The sequence below is a fragment of the Lethenteron reissneri genome, chromosome 39 (assembly GCF_015708825.2).
Source record: "Lethenteron reissneri isolate LAM-NWPU_2019-01 chromosome 39, ASM1570882v1, whole genome shotgun sequence".
NCBI lineage: Eukaryota > Metazoa > Chordata > Hyperoartia > Petromyzontiformes > Petromyzontidae > Lethenteron > Lethenteron reissneri.
In genome coordinates this window covers 9,900,253-9,920,770 of record NC_083817.1, presented here as the reverse complement: position 1 = coordinate 9,920,770, position 20,518 = coordinate 9,900,253, and the positions used below count along the sequence as shown (strand labels likewise).

The following is a 20,518-nucleotide window of genomic DNA, read 5'->3' as shown; positions in this document are numbered from 1 at the left end:
CCTGTATACCAGGCGAGGTAGTCAACATCTGGCTCCCCGTTGGGGTGTTCTGAATTTCCCTCCACTACATCGGCATCCGCGGCTACGTTTGACCTCGTGCCACTGGCACCACCCCCCAACCACGACACCTAGCGACACAGTGGCTGGGGCCGCGTATCCGCAGTGGAAATTACGAGATGAGAAAAAAAGGAATCCCAACTCTGTTGCTACGATACGGCGTCGACGAGAAGAGGAAGAAGAGAGAAGAGGGGGGTGCATGGGACGATGGCGGAAACGACTGCTCGCCCCGGTTCGTGTGTGCGCCACGAGTTAGTGCGTGATGCTTTTTCAACAAACGAAACATTTCGTTACTTGACGCACGTTTAAAGGGGTAACGTTTTGCGCATAGTTGTAGCGTGTGCCCGTGTGTATGTGTGTGTGTGTGCCGCTGCGATGATGAACTGTGAGCCATTCTTTCATGGTGTGCAGTGCAGTGCTGTGATGCCAGTTGAATAACTATCACCCCAAACGGGTGGATGTGATGCTGTTGAGACAGACGATACACTGCTGTACTTTATGCATAGCTGTCAACCCACACGGTTTAGCCCGCATTCTTGTACAGGGAGATTGAGTTTTGAGGTCCATACGGCGTTACAGCCGTTTCAATACGGGCAAAACATGTGTGGTGTCTTATTTGTTTGTGTTTCTCCCTTGTGATGGGACTTTGTAGGATGAACGTTGAGATTTATGAGGGCACGGGGTGACCAATAAGGTCTGAGTTGGTCTGTAATAAGTTAAGTACTGATATGGTGTTATGTCTATACTGTATCTACTAAGCGTAAACATGTTCTGCTGACCTATTCACTCATTCACTTGTGCGATTGTTGTTTTTCTTTCACCATCATTTATATGCGGCCGTGTTTAGTGACCTTTGACCATTTTAAATCGAAGGCACTCCCAATGCCGTGACGGCCACGGCGAGAAAGTTTGACCAGACTTCTCCATGCTGGTCAGTGTAGGTGTTTGTTGTTGTTGTTGTTCTTGAAGAGGGCTCTCCCATGAGCCAGTTCATGACTCAACCGCTGACGTTTGCCGTGGGGCTGGGATTGAACTCAGGTCACTCACCGGTTGCACTCAACACGGGCGCTCCTCCACCGCCCACTTGGATTTAAATGACCAATATTCTTGTCCTTCACCCCGCACATCCGATTAGGACGGTTGGCTATACGTGCAGGGCGAATTAAGTTCAACATACGTATCAGTTTATTGTTTGTAATTAAATTATCATTTCTATTTATCCAGAAGAGCCACGCTGCGTTAGTAGGAATTTTTTTCAGGAGGGTCTTGCATTTTGTTATTATATGTAAAAAATAAATATTTATATTTAAAGTTGTTTATACGTGTGGGAGAAACCCAGAGCCCCTGGAGAAATCCCCACGTGCGCGAGATAACCACGGCGCTCTATCCCCGTGCAGATGGAAACAGATGGCGATCAGGCCAACTTGCTGTACTGCCTTCTCGTGGCACGCCAGGGGTGTATGGCATCTCACAGCTTCTGCGTGTGATCCAGCAACCCGCGCTGCTGCCCCCACAGTGCCGGATTGCAGGCGTGCACCACCACATTTATGATATCGAAAATTCTTTTTTTTACAAACTAAATTAATATTTTTTTTTAAAGAGTGGATTGATGGGGTCAGTAGCTTGGGTTAATGCAGGTACAGTACAACACAGCGGCAGCAGCAGCCAATCCATACAAATTATACAGTTACTCTGATCATGGTGCTGTTATTTCTGATGTCCAACACGTGCATACAATTGTTAAGTGCGCATACGATACATGTACAGCCCTTCTGAAACCACTGCTAGATGAGCGTATCACCGCGCCATGTGGGTGACGGGGAGCTTATATGGTCCGACTTCACCATAGCGGTACGGTTAGTATGGGTTTGTGCATACAGACCGTGTAGCTTAGGGACATATAAAAACAGTACAACCATGGATGTTGCGGCACTGCCCACTGCTGCCCATCACGTAGGGCCCTGGCCACCTGTGGCAACCTGCTTGCTCACTTAATGCAGCTAATCTGGCTGTGACGGTCCCACCTGATGACGGAGACTTGTGTTGTCTCCGAAACGTCGTGATTTTATTGTTTTATTTTTATTAATTTTTATTTCATTTTTTACCTACGTGACTTCACCGAAAGAACTAAGAGTATGAACCTGCTTGTGCTTCACGGTCGCCCATTCGAACACTATCCAGGCCCGAACCCGCTTAGCTTTCGAGATGTGACAAAGATTGGGTGCATTCAGTGCGATCTGGTAAATGAAATAAATAGACATTACACGTTGAATTGCATTGGAATGACATTGAAAAGATTACATTTCCATAACTTCCAGAAAAAAAAAACGTAAGTAATAGGTAATCTGAGATGAATACAATTTCTTAAGTCGCCCTCCCCACTCCTGTCTTTCTCCACTCGATTGGGCACGTCCATTTCGCTTATAAGGTCCGTATACCGCCTGCCAATCCACTCGCACATCAACAGCAAAATTGCTGTGACCGTCTTAGAAATCCTTCTTATCTTGGCCCCTTGATCTCATCTCTCTGTAGCGCCCCCCCCCACCCCTGTTTTTTTTATCTCTCCCAGCTCTACTCCATCAAACTCCAAACCACCCCTCTATGAGACGTGAGTCTCTCCGTCCCCGTGTCCTCTGTCTGCTTCACCGAACATTGCAAGTGATTTCGTCGGTTCGGTTGATTAATCGGCTGAAATTTGCCATCGCCTGCATTTCTTTGCGATCGCTTTTACTCCCCCCCCACATCCCGCCTCCCGAAGGCGGGAAACCCCCCACCCCACTACAAGCCACGCCCGGCGTGACGCGGCCGATAATGCCGATGACATCCCATACCCCCGCCCATCACCTCCCGTCCAGCGGCACACGTGGCAAAGCAGGTTGAGACCTTTTTCGCAACTATTTTGTTGCTGCTCGATTTTGTAATCGAGCTCAATGATCGGAAGAGTAATCAATTACTTGAAGTAATCTGATAACCCAGCTCTAGAATAGAGGCAACCTTCCATGTATCTATCCTCGGCTACTAACTCCTATCTGTGTGTTAGGTCCAGACTGTACAGGTACAGTCCTTTGTCACTCATTGCCTTTGGAAATGCGGCTGGGGCAGAAAGTGAATTGCAGGAGGAGATGATGATCATCATCAGCCATCATGGTCAATCCACCGCTGTCATTGTCAGAACACGATGCTGAGAGCCTCAATCAGGATACGCGCACATTTAGTGAAAAGCCAAATCAAGACTGTCTCGTTGTGATTCAAGGCGCCCTGAGCACAGAGCCACTGGGCAGGATTGATAGCGTTGCGGTTTGAGAGTAATGGACGTGACGTTTTCATGCAAAAGTGATAATTACACGCACGGGGGTTAGGAAAGCGACCTCAATTCTACCCTAATTGTTTAGCTGTTCACTTCTTGCGACGTTACATCAATGTCTCCGCTGCCCATGACCCCGGCAGTAATTTGCCGCTTGAGGCCTCGACGCGTACCTGCAAATGAAGCCCTTGGAGGTGGGGATGGTGATGGAAATGGGGGCCTGTGTGAGAAACTCATCGGTGGGGTCATTCCTCTCGGAGGCAGTACAGCAAGTGGGTATTTTTGTTTTAATTAGCTGTCCAGCTAGATGGTCGTGCAGTTAAGAGTGCTAGACTAGCCATAGGAATGCTGCCGACTCACTGTATCGCTTCTCTGATGAGTGTTTGGGTTTGCACTGCTTTGTTGTTGAGCATGATGTACCACTTTGGGGGAAATGAAGAGTGGGCATTCTAAGAAAATATCGGTTTCCATCATCGGAATTTGGAATTTTCAGAAACCGATTCGGGCCAGCGTGCAGCGAACAAGAAAGTCTTGCAGAGAACACGACACAGACGGAGACTCGAGGTTTATTATACCAAATCAGGTCAAGTGCAGGAAGCTGCGTGATATTTAGGGGCGGCTGTAGGCGACGGCGATGAAGGGTAATGCTGGAAGGTTCGAGGGGGAAGAGGAAGACCAACAAATGGACCAGGTGCCAAGCATCAACCGCTGGATGGGATGGAAGGCGCCTCGGCTGAGAGGCACGGCGGCGGACGGAGAGACGTGGAGAGGGCACTGCAAGGCGACGCCTGCGTAGGAAACCATCACGCCCCAAAGGACCCAAAAGGACGAGAAGAAGTAGCAGATTAGGGTCCATAATAGAGGTTTTTGGGTTAGATCGCGTAAATACAAATGTGTCGTTAAACCCGCCACCACCCGACACAGCCAATTATTAAGGTTTGTCACGTAAATAAAACAGGCAAATTTGTTAATAGTCCAGCACACCGGTGTGTTGGAGAGTAAAACCCACGATATTTACAATTCGAGTACGACGTTTTGCCAGTTATTACAACCAGCATCATCAGGCGGACATTCAGAGTTGTGGGGAAATCCTCCAGTTTCGGTGTTAAATATTAAGGTACCCAGATTAGGGTGTCCAGTTGATGCCATAACCCTCATTGCTTATTCTAGCAGGGAGATACATTTACAGTTGACTATCTGTGCATATCAGAGTTGAAGTGTTATCTGGTTGGCTTTTCTGGCAGGCACCGCAGCACATTTTGACGGGCAAATATATTCCGGGAAAAAAATGTTGGCCAAATATGCGATACTCTTTTGCTCCGAATGGCATCCAAATGCAAACGCAATCTCAAGACGATGTACAGAAACAGCGGTTATAACGACTTCTTCGAGAGATGCAAGGCAGTCAAAGGCAAATTGGAAAACTGGTCATGTCAAGAACACGGATTTGCACAGAGGCTGGGAGTCGATAGCCCGGATGGCTGGTGGGGTGGTAGAGAGTTCCAGCAGAAGGAGCGACCACCCTCCCTCCGCCACCGAGTGAAGAACCCTTCTGCAGAACGCGGCTGGAGAATAAAAGTGAGACGTCACGGGTGAACAAAGCAATGATTATTTTATTACTATTTGTGCAATATGAGGGGGCCCCGGTCAAAAAAGCGGCATTATATCAAATTGTTTGACCCCACCCGTAACCCTGCCAAATTTGCCCTTCCTATTCTCGACTTTCACCTTTCAATATTGAGCCCTAGCCTAATGTGACAGCGCTGGCCGTTTCTTGTTGTTGTTTGTTTTTTAAATCAGTAGTGACCTTCTCAATTCTGTTATATAAATCGCTTTAGCAAAAAAAAACTCCAAGGTGGATGATGATGATGGGCTTCAGGGGGGTTAATGGCTCGGCGTGTTGCTTTCAAGAGTTCCATGCGGCCACCGCCGTCGTTGTTGTCGTCATAGCTGCCGCCGTCGTCATGATGGCCGCTGCCATCGTCGTCGCCATCGTCATCATCATCATCACCGCTGTCGTCATTGTCACCGCCGCCATCGTCACCGCCATTGTCGTCGTCGTTGTCTTCATCGTGGTCACCGTCACCGCCGTCGTTGTTGTCATCATAGCTGCCGCCGTCGTCATGATGGCCGCCGTCATCGTTGTCACCATCGTCATCGTCGTCATCGCCGCTGTCGTAGTCATTGCCGCCGCCGCCATCGTCACCACCATTGTCGTCGTCGTTGTCTTCATCGTGGTCACCGTCGTCGTCATTGCTATCGTTGGGGGACTGCAAGGGGCTCGGCGCTGTTTTGCGGGCACCTGTTGAGAAGGAGGCCCCGCAAAACGACGACGTGTCACCTCCGCCGGTCGAGGTGATTTCTAACGGCTCGCGATACGACGTTGCGTCGAATGACGCGACGTGTGTTCCATGCGAGTCCATTGCGCTCACGTTATGTCAACGAAACATGCAAACGCTATGCTCAACGTAGCTACTTTTCCACCGGCAGAGCGAGTGAGACCGTTGAAATGGGGCGAAGGCTGAAACGGTGCGTACGAGACAAAATCTAAAATTGATCGCTGAATGAAAGTTGCAATCCGAGTCATCGTAATTATTGGGATCACCAAGCAGTGAGGGCAGGGTGGATTATTACGCGCTGAACGTTAAGGCCGGCACACCACGCATTGGGGTGGAGTGGCCTGCGACCACCACATCCAGCCGGCCGCCGGCGTCTCCCCCAGTGCTGATGTTTACACGCCGCACCAGGTGACTCATTTAAGGCTGAGTCGACCCAAGGGAGGCCCAGGACCAGTTCAAATACTTTGCCACTGTTATTGGTCGTGAACAAGAATCGAAGTCGGGTCGCCGTGTTTGTAGCGGAGTGCGCTAACCACTGCCTCTCCACAACACACACAAACGATCCCCCGTATAGCCTCAATAGACTGATGGGGCAAGTGCTGTTAGCGAGCGCCTATGAAGGTCTGCGCGACACACGATGAGGTGGGTGGCCAACACCACGCCCGGCTGCCTTTGTCTCCCGATTGGCGATGTTTATACACCTGCACCAGGTCCTCAATTGAGGCTGAGTCAGCCCAGGACCGGTTCAGATAATCGCCACCGGTTTTGGTGGCTGTGAACGGAAATCGAACTCGGGACGCTGGTTTCGTAGCGCAGCTCACTAACCGCTACACTACTGCACAGGTGTGTGCACCCACACATGTACAAGTTTACACACACACACAGTACACATAAGCGGTAAGAGTGGCCAAATGCCACGAAGTGGCAGCACTTGTGCCAGGCTACGTACACTTTTGAGACCATGTAGAGTGGAGAAGGGTCATGACCAGGTCTCAGGAGAGTACTATGTATGACGGGGTTAACAGGCTGATGTATGTTAATGGTTGTGTTGGAGCTTGCTGAAAGTACCATGTGTGTGTGTATTTTTTACACATTACGGTATCCAGTAATTGCGTTTGTTCACCTACACAAGAATGCCTCGGCCTGTCCCATGACCGCATGCCGATGCACTTTTGTAAATCCACGAAACCTTCAAGTCCACCTAGCCTGGCACAGGCTCCGCGGAGTGACGTATGGCAACACGCACAGCAGGCCGTGCAATGGCACCTCAACCAGAGGAACGACAACACCTCGCTTAAATAAATAACATAAATATTTGATAATAAACGAGATTGTTTAAAATGTCTTATTTATCTACTTATTTATTTAATTGCAGTGAAATGTGCGGGATTTTTAATTTTAAATGTAAACAATTAGTGCACCCCCCCCCACCCCCCCGTACAGAACGCTTTGAGCCTACTTTCGAATTTCCTCATTTTCGCAGGTCAGCGTTGCTTAGCAGGTCAGCGTTGTTGTCCTGCTAAGCTTTTCCTATCCCCCTTGACATGTTTGCATCAGACCTCTTTCCTTCCTTCAGCCCCGCCAATTGCACCCTGCCTGCCCTCTCGCTCCCCCAGCCACGACTATGCTCCCTGCCCCCACTGTCCTAATTAAATCCCCCCAACCCCCCCCCTCCTCAATCGTCTTGCCCCAGAACATTCGGGAACACGCCGGCTGCGTGCACATCCCGAAGCAAGTTTCCCTGATGCGCGGTGCCGATGATTTATATACAGTGTATGTACAATTCGAAATCATTATTTTGCTCATGAATGCATTCTTTTGTTTGCTAAAGGTGGACATACCGAAATACGCGAAGGCAATCCCATGATATTATCATGTCTAGAGCCGAGCCCCTGATTGAGCAGTGCTCATCCCCAAAGCCAGGGCTATCCAATCATGTCAGTAATCGATCACTCTACCGATTATCGGTTTGATTACTCGACTAATTGGATGACACAAAGACAATTGGAAACGGGGGGGGGGGGGGGAGAGGGTAAAGACGGTCTCGTGTGTGCCGTTGGAAGGAAGGTGATGGACGAGGCTTGGTGATGTTGTGAGTTCGCTGTTTGTAAGACCGGGATGTTGTGGCATCCACCTTTTGTTTTTAAAGGGGCCCCAGAAACACAATCGCGGTAAAAGTAGCCGATTGCAACTCCTAGTTTAATTTGGTCGACTTGATGGACTTCATCATCCCAGCTCCGATCGTCTTGCTTGCTAGTCCTTAGCCAATGGTTAGTAATACTATGGTGGTCGTAAGGGGCGCCACGGTGGTGAGATATTAACTACATCGCCTGGTGTGCAGGAAGTCGTGGGTTCGATCCCGACCTGACACCTATATAATTGGAGTTTGTATGTATCTCTCCCTATGGTCGCGTGCATTTTTCTCCCGGTCCTCCGGGTTTTCCCTCCACATTTAAAATCGACATTCGTTTTGAGTATTTGGCTGCTATGAATCTCCACGCGATGATGATGAGACACTTCGTTCAGCTATCATTTGCGGCCAGGTCGCTTCTGAAAGAGAGCTAAATACTACAGCTCAGTGGGCCTTACCGAATAAAATAAAATAAAGTTTAGTTTTACATCATAGCTAACACGTTGGAGAGCTTCAAACAACCCTTCTGCTTTCAGGTTTTCCCAGCGGCGAGTGGAGAGGAATTGGTGTCGGATCGGTGGGCAACGTGATCAGGCTGCAGGTCACTCCTCCAGATCACGTCGGCCCCGCCAAGAGGGGACACCTCGTCTTCAACGCGGCCTTCGAAAGCGGTTAGTCGAGCACACCACGGCAGCAACGGCGCTAGCCGACAGTAGTTCAACACGTTGTAGGGATTTCACGACCAATATTATCCATAATGAAGGTTTTGTGGGTTAGATCGCGTGAATATAAACGTGTCGTTAAACCCATCACCACCCAACACAGGCCATTAGTAAGGTTTGTCACGTAAACAAAACATGCAAATTTAGTTCTTGTTCAGCACGCCGGTGTGTTGCTCCACATTTATGTATGTGCGGCAAACCATAATTCTGGCTATCGCCTGATGAAGCTGGTTGTAATCGCCAGCGAAACGTCGTACTCGTATTGAAAATGTGGGTTTACTGTCCCAACACACCTCTCTCCCTCGTAGTAATGTTTACACATCACTCGAGGGACTCATTTGAGGCGGAGTCAACATAGAGGAGGCCCAGGATCGGTTCAGATAATCGTTACTGGTGTTAGCCATGAGCGGGAATCAAACTTGGGTCACCCGCTGGGTTTGTAGCACAGTGCGCTAAACGCGGCGCCACCGCTCACAGACACACACAGATAAAGATACAGATCCCCCACATAGCCTTAACATACTGTTGGGGCAAGTGCTATTAGCGAGCACCTATGAAGAACGACATGGCGCAGGAGGGGGTGGGTGGCCAGCACCACGCCCGGCCGCCTTTGTCTCCCCAGTGGCGATGTTTACACATCGCACACATACACAGACACCGTCCACATGCACACACGTACATAATCGCTCATGCAAAAACAAAGACACGCACACACGTGTTAATGCACACGGACACATACAACATGCATGCTATTCCTGCGGTTATAGCGTTCAAACCCTCGTCAGGGGTTAACCCACGCCAACATGGCTTAAGATCACGATGAGACACATAACGGCTTTGTTGGGAAGTCAACATCAGTGCTGGTGTGGAAACACTGGGCCCCACCATGCTACCATGGAATTGCCTTGTCGCTGCCCTAGTACAATTCGCGCACCACCCAACGCTCGTTGGGAGCAGGAGCACGCGGAAAATGCTTGGACTCACTCGACCACTCCCCGCGGCAGTGATGCGAATAACAAACAAAAATCGTGCGTTCCAGCATCACGTACCGCACCACTGCAGCAGCAGCCTTCACGAGCCGTCGATCTTCACGCGGGCTGTGGCAGCGAGCGGGTTGCTCTTTACATCGAGATTGAAGAGTGACTTCTTTATTAGAACCGCTTTTCGTGTTTAGTTGGTTGTCCTTCCCCCCCCCCCCCAACTGCACATACGATGAGCGCAGTTGGCGACGTAACGGTGCGAAAAAAGTTCAACATACATCTACAGGTTTAACACGTAGTTGGATTTTGCGACAAATGTTATCCATAACAGAGTTTTTTTGGGTTAGATCTCATAAATATAAATGTGTCCTTAAACCCATCACCACCAAACACAGCCAATTCGTAAAGTTTATCACGTAAACAAAATATACCAATTAGTTACTAGTACAGCACACCGGTGTGTTGGAGAGCAAACACACAACGATTACAATTCAAGTCCGACGTTTCGCCGGTAATTCCAACCAGCCTAATCAGGCAATAGCCACAATTGTGTAAAAATCCTCGTATTTGGTCTTTTACATACACACACCTGCCTCTCCCGGCAACCGCGTGTTGTACGTCTTTGTGTCGATCCGCAGTCGTCGACAGGGTGGCCGCTGTAGCGGTAACACTTGTGTTGCCTCGCAGCGAGGAGGGCCTTTTGTTTCGGTGTCCCACTCAAGCGCTGCTCTGTGTGGTGGAGTTTTGATCTTCTTGGTTCTTTCTGTAAAGTCACGTAGAAGGGAAGTAATAAAATAATAAAAATGAAACATAATAAAATAATTCTCACGACGTTTCGGCCACAACGCAAGCGTCGTCCCGACAGACCTGGTTTTCACCTGAGGACGGCTGCTTGCGTTGTGGCCGAAACGTCGTGAGAATTGTTTTATTATGTTTCATTTTTATTATTTTAGTACTTCCCTTCTACGTGACTTTACCGAAAGAACCAAGAAGACGAATCCCTGCAGTCACGAAAGCTTTAAATCGAAATGGTGGAGTTTTGTATTATTCACCCCCCTCCTCCCCCCGCTGCCCCCGATCTGCATGGGTTTCTCACCGGATTATCCGGTTCCTATAGCCCATGGCTGGAAGAACGCACGCTGTCCCTGGTGTTGGCCAAACATCCCCAATGTAGCGGGACCCTTCTAAAAGAGAGTCGCCAGACTCATCCGTGGCCTTCCTGGGTAGATCATTATTACAACTCGCCTTTTGCCCATCCAAGGACGACGGGTGTATTTCGGTAAATATGAAACTTGCAAGCGAAAAGCACACATCAATTCCTGTGCAATTTGTAAGGGCGCGGTGACACAGACCTATTTCATTTAAAGGTGATAATCCCTTGTTCATCACGACGTCCTTTTTACTTTGATGTCTCAACAGCGTTACGGAGATCGCGTGACGTGAGGGTTCTGCCTTTGTAGTGAGGGTTGTAAGTTGACGCCGAGGAGGGGGGAGGAGGCGCCTCGCCCCCCCCCCCCCGCCATGTGGAGTGACGTCACCCGCTAATTATTGTTACTGGTGTGGGGGTGTCCATTTGGAGGACGTCACTTGCTCATGATTATTAATGAGGGGGGAGGTTCTCCATGCGGAGTGACGTCACCTGCACATGATTATTAATGAGGGGGGAGGTTCTCCATGCGGAGTGACGTCACCTGTTCATGATTATTAATGAAGGGGGAGGTTCTCCATGCGGAGTGACGTCACCTGCTCATGATTATTAATGAGGGGGGCTGGTCGACGTGGAATGACGTCACACTGACATTCTTGGGTAAATCTTTCGTGACTGCAGGAATTCACACTCTTTGGGTCTTTCGGTAAAGTCACGTAGATAGAAACATAAATAAATAATATTAAATAATAATACAAAATCACATTATTTGTTATTACTTTATTATTATTTTTCTTCTATCTCCGTGTCTTAACTGAAAGACCCAAAGAGTATTCTTGGGTAAATATAGCAGTGTAGTATTCATCTTCTTGGTTCTTTCGGTAAAGTCACGTAGAATGGAAATAATAAAAAAATAAAAATGAAACATAATAACATATATTATTTTATTATGTTTTATTTTTATTATGAATCCCTGCAGTCACGAAAGCTTTAAATCGAAATTCAGTGTAGAATTATTAGTATTATTACTACTACGTGTGGCCGGCCGTGTATGAATGCCATGTGCTTGGGTTTGCCCCACGTTGATCCACGGGGCGCTGCGCTGGCGAGATGTTAACTCCCTCGCCCAGTATGCAGGAGGTTGTGGGTCTAATCTTTTGAGTTTGCATGTTCTCCGAGGATTTTTCTCCAGGTCCTCCGGTTTTTCCCTCCACATGTAGAAATGAACGTGCGTTTGGAGTGTTTGGCTGCTATACAGTTCCACACGATGATCAGCCGCTTCGTTGAGCTATCATTTGTGGCCCGGTCGCTTCTGAAAAAGAGCTACATAGCCCAGTGGGGCCTTACTTGGTAAGATACAAAAAATAGTTTTAAAAGTTCATAGTTTGTCCACCTCTGGAAATGTAATAAGTAAAGAAGAAGCCGCATGGTTGTTGAGGCCCCCGCAGCCAATGGCGCTGCGATGACAAATAAACAGAGCATCGATCGTTCATCGGCTGTGCGTGAAGTGCTCCAGACAAGCTTAATAGTTTCGTTTATCCGCAGGAAAACCACCCGGCTTCACAAAACCGGGGTGGGGGGGGGAGGGGGCGCTCACCTTCACAACCCAAGTGAAAAGTTGAGTTGGGGAGATTGCTACGTGTCCTGACCACTGAGCCGCCTGGCAAGATCGTGTATTTATAGCTCGTAGCAAAATTATAATGACAACAACAGTAATAGAAATTAACCCTAACCCAAATGCGGGAAAGAATTGTTCCCTGCAAATGACTCTGTTGGGATTACACACTGCAGCAGCAGCATCATCACCGAGCTCCATCCACGGAAACTGAAAAAAACGTCTGGAGACTCGGTGAGGCTTTCCTGGGTAAACAAGCGTAATTAAAACAAAATTAGCGCCTCAGATACTCTCATGTGTTATTATTTCAATTCATCATGAAATATTTCACCTGGATGAATCCCTTGTAGTGCAACGTCTCATTTGCGAGGGGAGTGCGTGTGTCCAGGGGATGTGTTCGCCGTTTATAGTGAGCATTTTCTTCCGGAATTCACAGTTTCCTTCAGTTTAATTGTAATTGATATTTGCAGCCCTTTGGCCGAGCTACGGCCGGGCGAAGGCCGTCCCGTGCCTTGGCAGTGGTGGGGGGTTGCCCTGTAACGTGACCTCGGGTCTTACCGGCTGATGCTCAGTGATCGTCAGGAACTGAATCCAGCGAAACACATAGTGGGCTTTGGCGAGCAATGTTATCCGTAAAAGATTTCTTATTTTTGGGTTAGAGTGCGTAAATATCCGTTGTAATATGTATGGCTACATTAACCACCCCCCACCCCCCCCCCCCCGTCTTCGCACCTGATCACATTTTCCCCTCCTCTATTTCAGTCCAAAAGAGGAGTTGAAAGGTTATAATCCCTTGTTCATCATGACGTCCTTTTTACTTCAATGTCTCAACAGCGTTACGGAGATCACGTGACGTTAGGGTTCTGCCTTTGTAGTGAGGGTTGTAAGTTGACGCTGAGGAAGGGGGAGGAGGCGCCTCCCCCCCCCCCCATATGGAGTGACGTCACCCACTAATTAGTATTAATGGCGGGAGAGGCAGGTGCGTGTATATTTAAAACCAAAATACGAGGATTTCTCCACAACTCTGGCTGGTGCCTGATGAGGCTGGTTGTAATTACCGGCTAAACATTGTACTCGAATTGTAAATGCTGTGGGTTTACACTCCAACACTGAACTAGTCATTCATTGGCACGTTTTGTCTACGTGACAGACCTTACTAATTAGCTGTGTCGGGTGGTGGCGGATTTAACGTCACGTTTATTTTCCTGCAATCTAACAACAACTAAAACCTATATCTTGGATTAGTTCAGAGCACTATACAGCAGAGGTGGGACAAAGTCATTGTTATGCAAGTCCAAGTCGAGTCTGAAGTCATCAAATTCATGACTCGAGTCTGACTCGAGTCCAAGTCACATGACTCGAGTCCACACCTCTGCTATACAGCACCACTGAGAACACTTATGCTGTGGTCGTAAATATTGTCTGGCCTGACTATTTGTTTATATTTTACCAGGTAAGGCCCACTGAGCTGTTTAGCTCTTTTTCAGAATGAGCCTGGCCACAAATAATAGCTCAATGAGGTGGCTAATTACGTTGAAATGTATAGCAGCCAAATACTCTTGAACGCATATTTCTAAATCTGGAGTGAAAAACCGGAGGACCCGGAGAAAAATCCACATAACCATGGGGAGAAAGAAAATGCAAGCTCCAAATATACAGGCATCCTCAGGGTCGGGATGAAACCTACGACCTCCTGCAAACCAGGCAAGTTAGTTAACATCTTGCCATCCGTGGGGCCTAACAGCACCACGTTGGCCAATGTGAGTTAGTGAAGTGGAACTAGACAGTGATTCAGATATCACTCATTGCTGATGTGAGCCGTGGCAGGGAATTCAATTCAAGTCACTGGGTTCATGTCGCATTGCGCTAACTGCTGCGGTTCCCCTTCACCACTTTTAGATCTCGATTTACTGGTCTATAAAGTCGAGTATTTACATGCAAACATTGTAGGGTCCAATTCACGTAGAGACTTTTAGCCATCATTCCAGGTGGCTCAGCATGAGAGCGAGCGGTTCGCAATCAGAAGGTTGCGAGTTCAAATCCAGGTTGGGGGTTGACTCAGCTCTTCCATCCTGCTATGGGAGAGGGTTCAAGAAAAACGCGTACCATTTAGTGCAGAAGTCAACAGTGCTTGTTCTATGGACAGTCTCGCCCCTGCCATATGAACGTGGAATATCGACCCATGGCTGGGGACTGTACGCAAGAAGGTGAGCACCAATGTGGTAATTTGAACAGGAAATCGCGTGAATTTTGTTTTGTGTTTACGATGGGGCAGTCGGGGCCCGCCAGTCGGTCCCGACTCCACGTGAAGGCGGCGATTGCCGCTGGGTCAATTCTCAAGCAGCGTCACGGCCGCTCCTTGACTGTGGGTTGACAATGCATCAGCAGACTCAATTAAGAGCTGGCTGAAAAGTGGCAGCGTGCCAGCACTTAGCCAAGCAGTTAATTTGACGAGGGACATTATGTGGCGGAGATGGTGCTTAGCTTAATTGTTACAGTGTTTTTTATTAACTTTTTTTTATTTCGTTTTAAAAACCCTCGCACTATATCTCAACGGTGGCCCTGATGAAAGTCGGTTGAGTGATCTGCCTCGCTATGGTGGGGACGAGTCTATCCATTGGTTGACCGCTAGTCACCCGCCACGAAGTGGTACCTATTTTGTTGGCCCTGGTGGGATGATTGATGAAATGACCTGAGTGTAATTGTAACTCACAACCTTCTAATTGTCAGTCAAGCACGCTCACCAAAGCCACTTTGCACAATCGACAAACTAAAATCACCTCGAGTGAATGTACCGACTCTACCATTCAATAATTTTCAATAATATTGGTAGGAACCCACTGGTTCCACCAGCCCACAGGGGATTATTGTGTCCGTCCGTCGTGCAGGGAGGGGCTGGGTGGGGAGGGAGGGGGTGGCGGGGGGAGGATGGGGAGGGGCTGGGTGGGGATGGTGGGGAGGGGCTGGGTGGGGAGGGGTGGGGCTGGGTGGGGAGGGGCTGGTCACCCCGTGGTGCCCTTATAAAACTCAACATTTCACCTACTCACACCGGCTTGTGCCCGCCCTCACAGTCGGCCATATTTGCGGAATACACCACGCCGCCGTTGACCCTGGCCATTGACTGAGCAACCCAACGTTCCTACCAGCTCCCTCCGCAGGAATGTGTTTAATATTTAATTGATCTTGGCAATGTCATTGTCGTCATCATCAGCCACGATATATCCATTGCTCGCTGAAGGCCTTCCTAAAACCCTCACAATCTCTTATGGTCTTGTTTTGCAAAAATCCATGTAAGCACCTGCACGCGAGCTTATTTCATCGCTCCATCTCCGCGGTTGACATGAGATCGGGGCATGTTTTTGGGGGCAGAGATGGGGGTGGAAATTGGCTGTGCTGCTCGACTGTGGATGCTCGTGCCTCTGAGTCACGTTCTTCCTTAGAGAGCGAGCCAAGGCTGTGCGCATTACGAGTTGACGTTATCATTATACTTGTTATCGGAGGGCAGGTGACAGGGACGGGCATTGGGGTGCCAAACAGAGGTTAGTTAGCATGGGCGCCATGGTGCTGAGATGTTAACTTTCTCGTCCTGGTTTACAGGAGGTCGTGGGTTCGATCCCGACCCTGACGCCTCTATAATTTGGAGTTTTGCATTTTCTCTCCATGGTCGCGTGGATTTTTCTCCAGGTCCTCCGGTTTTTTTCCACATTACAAGCCACTTCGTTGAGCTATCATTCGTGATATCCAGGTCGCTTCTTAAAAAGAGCTATGTTTGTTAAAGTGGACCACGACCTGTTAAAATAAAATAACAAAACAACGGTTTCATAGTTTCGACTAAGGGCGAAGACGCATGGCCACAAGGTGGTGTTTGTGAGGCTGCAAGGGCGGACCCTGGAATCGCGGCTGTCGGCTTAGCTGCGGAACAGAGCAGAAGGGGGAGACACCTACGACGCGAGGGTTGACAAGAGCCCGAAGCTCGCCCGTGCGTCTTCACCGCGCGTTTCGATTTTGCTCCGTGAGAATCACGCGCACGCACGCGCACTGTAAGCCAGACGCGTGGAACCGCCTCAGTCAGTCAAGCCCCTCCGCATTACGCATGCACGCGCGGATCCTCTCTCGCTGTGTGATAAGAGCTCCTTGATTACTCAAGGGAAGTGCATTGATTTTTTTCTTCCACCTCATCGTTCTCTCTCCCCCACACCACACCCCACACCACCCCACCCTCCTCTTTACATTTGCGGGAGCCGTGCGGCGCACGCTCCTGCAAATGCTGCAGATTTTAAACGTTATCAAAGGTGACCTTGGCGGAGGGTGGTGGGTGTGCGCGTGTGTGTTCGTGCGCACGCGCGCGCCCCTTTCGGGAAAACATTGGGTTTGCTGAGACTTGTGGCAGCGTCAGATGCTGTTTGCCTGCTCTTTTTGCCAGTGAGAGGAGGAAAAGGACATTTTGATGCGGTCAGAGGCATTTTGGATTTTTTTTTTACACTAAAAACCAGTTGATGTAATATCTAAAATATAAAGAAAAAATAAACACACGGGCCCTCACAGTCACGTCACGTTATTAAATTGCGTGCGCTTTTGTGAACGGCCGTGGAACTGCACGCCTTGAAAAGGAAAACAAAATTGCTGGAATGTGATGAATTAAGGACGCGAATGTTATTTTTATTTGGATAATTGCAGGCACGCGCCACCGCCTGCGATGTTGGCTCCAACTTTAACCCTCTCCCGTCGTCTTCCGCGTTAAAAACAATTGAATCTCGTCCAAGCTCGGCCCGCAGGTCAAAGCATGAAAACGAATCGTTTCTAAGGTGTGATCTTATCTGGGATAAGTTTTTTTTCTCTCCAAAATAAAGCCCGATTTTTATGACCAACTCAAGGCACCTGCTTTACCTGGGATATATTTCACCTCAGCAATTACTTTGTGTGTGTGCGCGCGTATTTAGAGATCAAGGACTAGGTCATATTTGCTGGATGACGCAGATGTGTTTTTAATTGGAAGGTTTTTCGAGTGGCCGTTCAATGAAAAACACCGACTAGCTTTGGAAAAGCCAAGCGTTCAGGATCAATTAATATTGTAGATTCGTGATGAATTAAAATACTGATGCATTTCCATGTCGCTTGACACAGCAGGTGCCTTTCCAATCCGGATTCATTCTGCAGCTCGTAGCCAGGTTATACTAGGCAATGCTGCCTCTATATGGAGCAGAGAGACCTGGTTTATTGACTGTAGCACATCCAAAAAGGTTGTAAGCTGCCTAAGATAGATGGTTGAGGTTAATACTACATATATCCTGGAAGGGCATGATAACAAATGAGGTCTGTTACCGGACCAAATAACCATTAATCTCATCGGTCATATATACTGCAAGGCATTGGAGAAAAGGGCGTCGTTTCCTTCTGTACACACAGCCCTTTTATAAATCCACTGCTGGATGAAGGCATTCACGGTGGGACCTGGGATATGGCAAATGCGAGGGCAGCCGCCAATGATTTGGAACCAACCAGTGCAGAGGGGATACACGTATGGATGTTGAATTTCTGCCACATCGTGGCAACTTCAGGCGGCGCTTGGAAAGATCTCCTAGTGGGGGGCACTAGACCGTGATGAGCGCAGGCGTGTGCCCGATGTGTCACTCCAGTGGCGAAATGTGAACTTCCTCGCCTGGGGTCCATGAGGTCGTGGGCTCGAACCCGATCAAGACGCTGCTGCTGTATACAGTTATTTGGATTTTGCGCGTCTCTCTCTCTCTACCTGTGGTCGTGTGTATTTTTGTCCGGGTGCTTCGGGTTTTCCATCCACATTTAGAATGAACGTGCATTTTTTTTATTTATTTCACACTCAGTTTATTGGGTTTCCCTTTCAGTTTATTGGTTTTTTTTTATCAGTTTCTTGGGGTTTTCTTCAATTTCTTGGGTTTCTTATCAGTGTCTTGGGTTTCTTCGTCAGTTTCTTGGGTTTCTTTTCAGTTTCTTGGGTTTCTAATTCAGTTGCTTGGGTTTCTAATTCAGTTTCTTGGATTTCTAAATCAGTTTCTTGGGGTTCTCAGTTTCTTGGGTTTCTCTCTCAGTTTCTTGGGTTTCTCTTAGTTTATTTGGTTTCATCGTCAGTTTCTTGGGTTTCTTAGTCAGTTTCTTGGGGTTCTTCGTCAGTTTCTTGGGTTTCTTCTCAGCTTCTTGAGTTTCTTCTCAGTTTCTTGGGGTTCTTCGTCAGTTTCTTGTGTTTCTTCTCAGTTTCTTGGGTTTCTTCGTCAGTTTCTTGGGGTTCTTCGTCAATTTCTTGGGTTTCTTCTCAGTTTCTTGGGTTTCTTCGTCAGTTTCTTGGGGTTCTTCGTCAGTTTCTTGGGTTTCTTCTCAGTTTCTTGGGTTTCTTCTCAGTTTCTTGTGTTTCTTCTCAGTTTCTTGGGTTTCTTCTCAGTTTCTTCGTCAGTTTCTTGGGTTATCTTCTCAGTTTCTTGGGTTTCTTCGTCAGTTTCTTGGGGTTCTTCGTCAGTTTCTTGGGTTTCCTCGCAGTTTCTTGGGTTTCATCGTGAATTTCTTGAGTTTCTTCTCAGTTTCTTGGGTTTCTTCGTCAGTTTCTTGGGGTTCTTCGTCAGTTTCTTGGGTTTCTTCTCAGTTTCTTGGGTTCCTTCGTCAGTTTCTTGGGGTTCTTGAGTTTTTTCGTCAGTTTCTTGGGTTTCTTGAGTTTCTTCGTCAGTTTCTTGGGTTTCTTCGTCAGTTTCTTGGGTTTCTTCTCAGTTTCTTCGGTTTCTTCGTCAGTTTCTTGGGGTTCTTCGTCAGTTTCTTGGGTTTCTTAGTTTCTTGGGTTTCTTCGTCAGTTTCTTGGGTTTCTACGTCAGTTTCTTGGGTTTCTTCTCAGTTTCTTGGGTTTCTTCGTCAGTTTCTTGGGTTTCTTCGTCAGTTTATTGGGTTTCTTCGTCAGTTTCTTGGGTTTATTCTCAGTTTCTTGGGTTTCTTCTCAGTTTCTTGGGTTTCTTTGTCAGTTTATTGGGTTTCTTCTTCGTTTCTTGGGTTTCTTCTTAGTTTTTTGAGTTTCTTTTCAGTTTCTTGGGTCTCTTCGTCAGTTTTCTTGGGTTTCTTCTCAGTTTCTTGGGTTTCTTCATCAGTTTATTTGGTTACTTCTCAGTTTCTTGGGTTTCTTCATCAGTTTATTTGGTTACTTCTCAGTTTCTTGGGTTTCTTCGTAAGTTTCTTGGGTTTCTTCGTCAATTTCTTGGGTTTTCTTCTCAGTTTCTTGGGTTTTCTTCGTAAGTTTCTTGGGTTTCTTCTCAGTTCTTGGGGTTCTTCGTCAGTTTCTTGGGTTTCTTGAGTTTCTTCGTCAGTTTCTTGGGTTTCTTCTCAGTTTCTTCGTCAGTTTCTTGTGTTTCTTCTCAGTTTCTTCGTCAGTTTCTTGGGTCTCTTCTCAGTTTCTTGGGTTTCTTCGTAAGTTTCTTGGGTTTCTTCGTCAGTTTCTTGGGTTTCTTCTCAGTTTCTTGGGTTTCTTCGTTAGTTTCTTGGGGTTCTTCGTCAGTTTCTTGGGGTTCTTCGTCAGTTTCTTGGGTTTATTGAGTTTCTTCGTCAGTTTCTTGGGTTTCTTCGTCAGTTTCTTGGGTTTCTTCTCAGTTTCTTCGTCAGTTTCTTGGGTTTCTTCGTCAGTTTCTTGGGTTTCTTCGTCAGTTTCTTGGGTTTCTTCTCAGCTTCTTGAGTTTCTTCTAAGTTTCTTGGGTTTCTTCGTCAGTTTCTTGGGGTTCTTCGTCAGTTTCTTGGGTTTCTTCTCAGTTTCTTGAGTTTCTTCTCAGTTTCTTGAGTTTCTTCTAAGTTTCTTGGGTTTCTTCGTCAGTTTCTTGGGGTTCTTCGTCAGTTTCTTGGGTTTCTTCTCAGTTTCTTGGGTTTCTTCTCAGCTTCTTGCGTTTCTCAGTTTCTTGGGTTTCTTCGTCAGTTTCTTGGGGTTCTTCGTCAGTTTCTTGGGTTTCTTCTCAGTTTCTTGGGTTTCTTCGTCAGTTTCTTGGGTTATCTTCTCAGTTTCTTGGGTTTCTTCGTCAGTTTATTGGGGTTCTTCGTCAGATTCTTGGGTTTCATCGTGAATTTCTTGAGTTTCTTCTCAGTTTCTTGGGTTTCTACGTCAGTTTCTTAGGTTTCTTCTCAGTTTCTTGGGTTTCTTCGTCAGTTTCTTGGGTTTCTTCGTCAGTTTCTTGGGGTTCTTCGTCAGTTTCTTGGGTTTCTTCTCAGCTTCTTGAGTTTCTTCTCAGT

The 20,518-nt window shown here is 47.6% G+C and overlaps 1 protein-coding gene across 1 annotated transcript in view; it reads left to right on the top strand.

Moving 5' to 3' along the window:
* Nucleotides 1-87: 87 nt before the first annotated feature.
* The window catches only part of AGBL4 (AGBL carboxypeptidase 4), a gene marked incomplete at its 5' end in the record, with an annotated part of 423,165 nt that continues 402,734 nt past the window's right edge, over nucleotides 88-20,518 (top strand). The window contains 4 exon segments of the mRNA XM_061567463.1: nucleotides 88-110; nucleotides 112-253; nucleotides 256-289; nucleotides 8,368-8,502. Coding sequence (XP_061423447.1) covers nucleotides 88-110; nucleotides 112-253; nucleotides 256-289; nucleotides 8,368-8,502 — 334 coding nt within the window.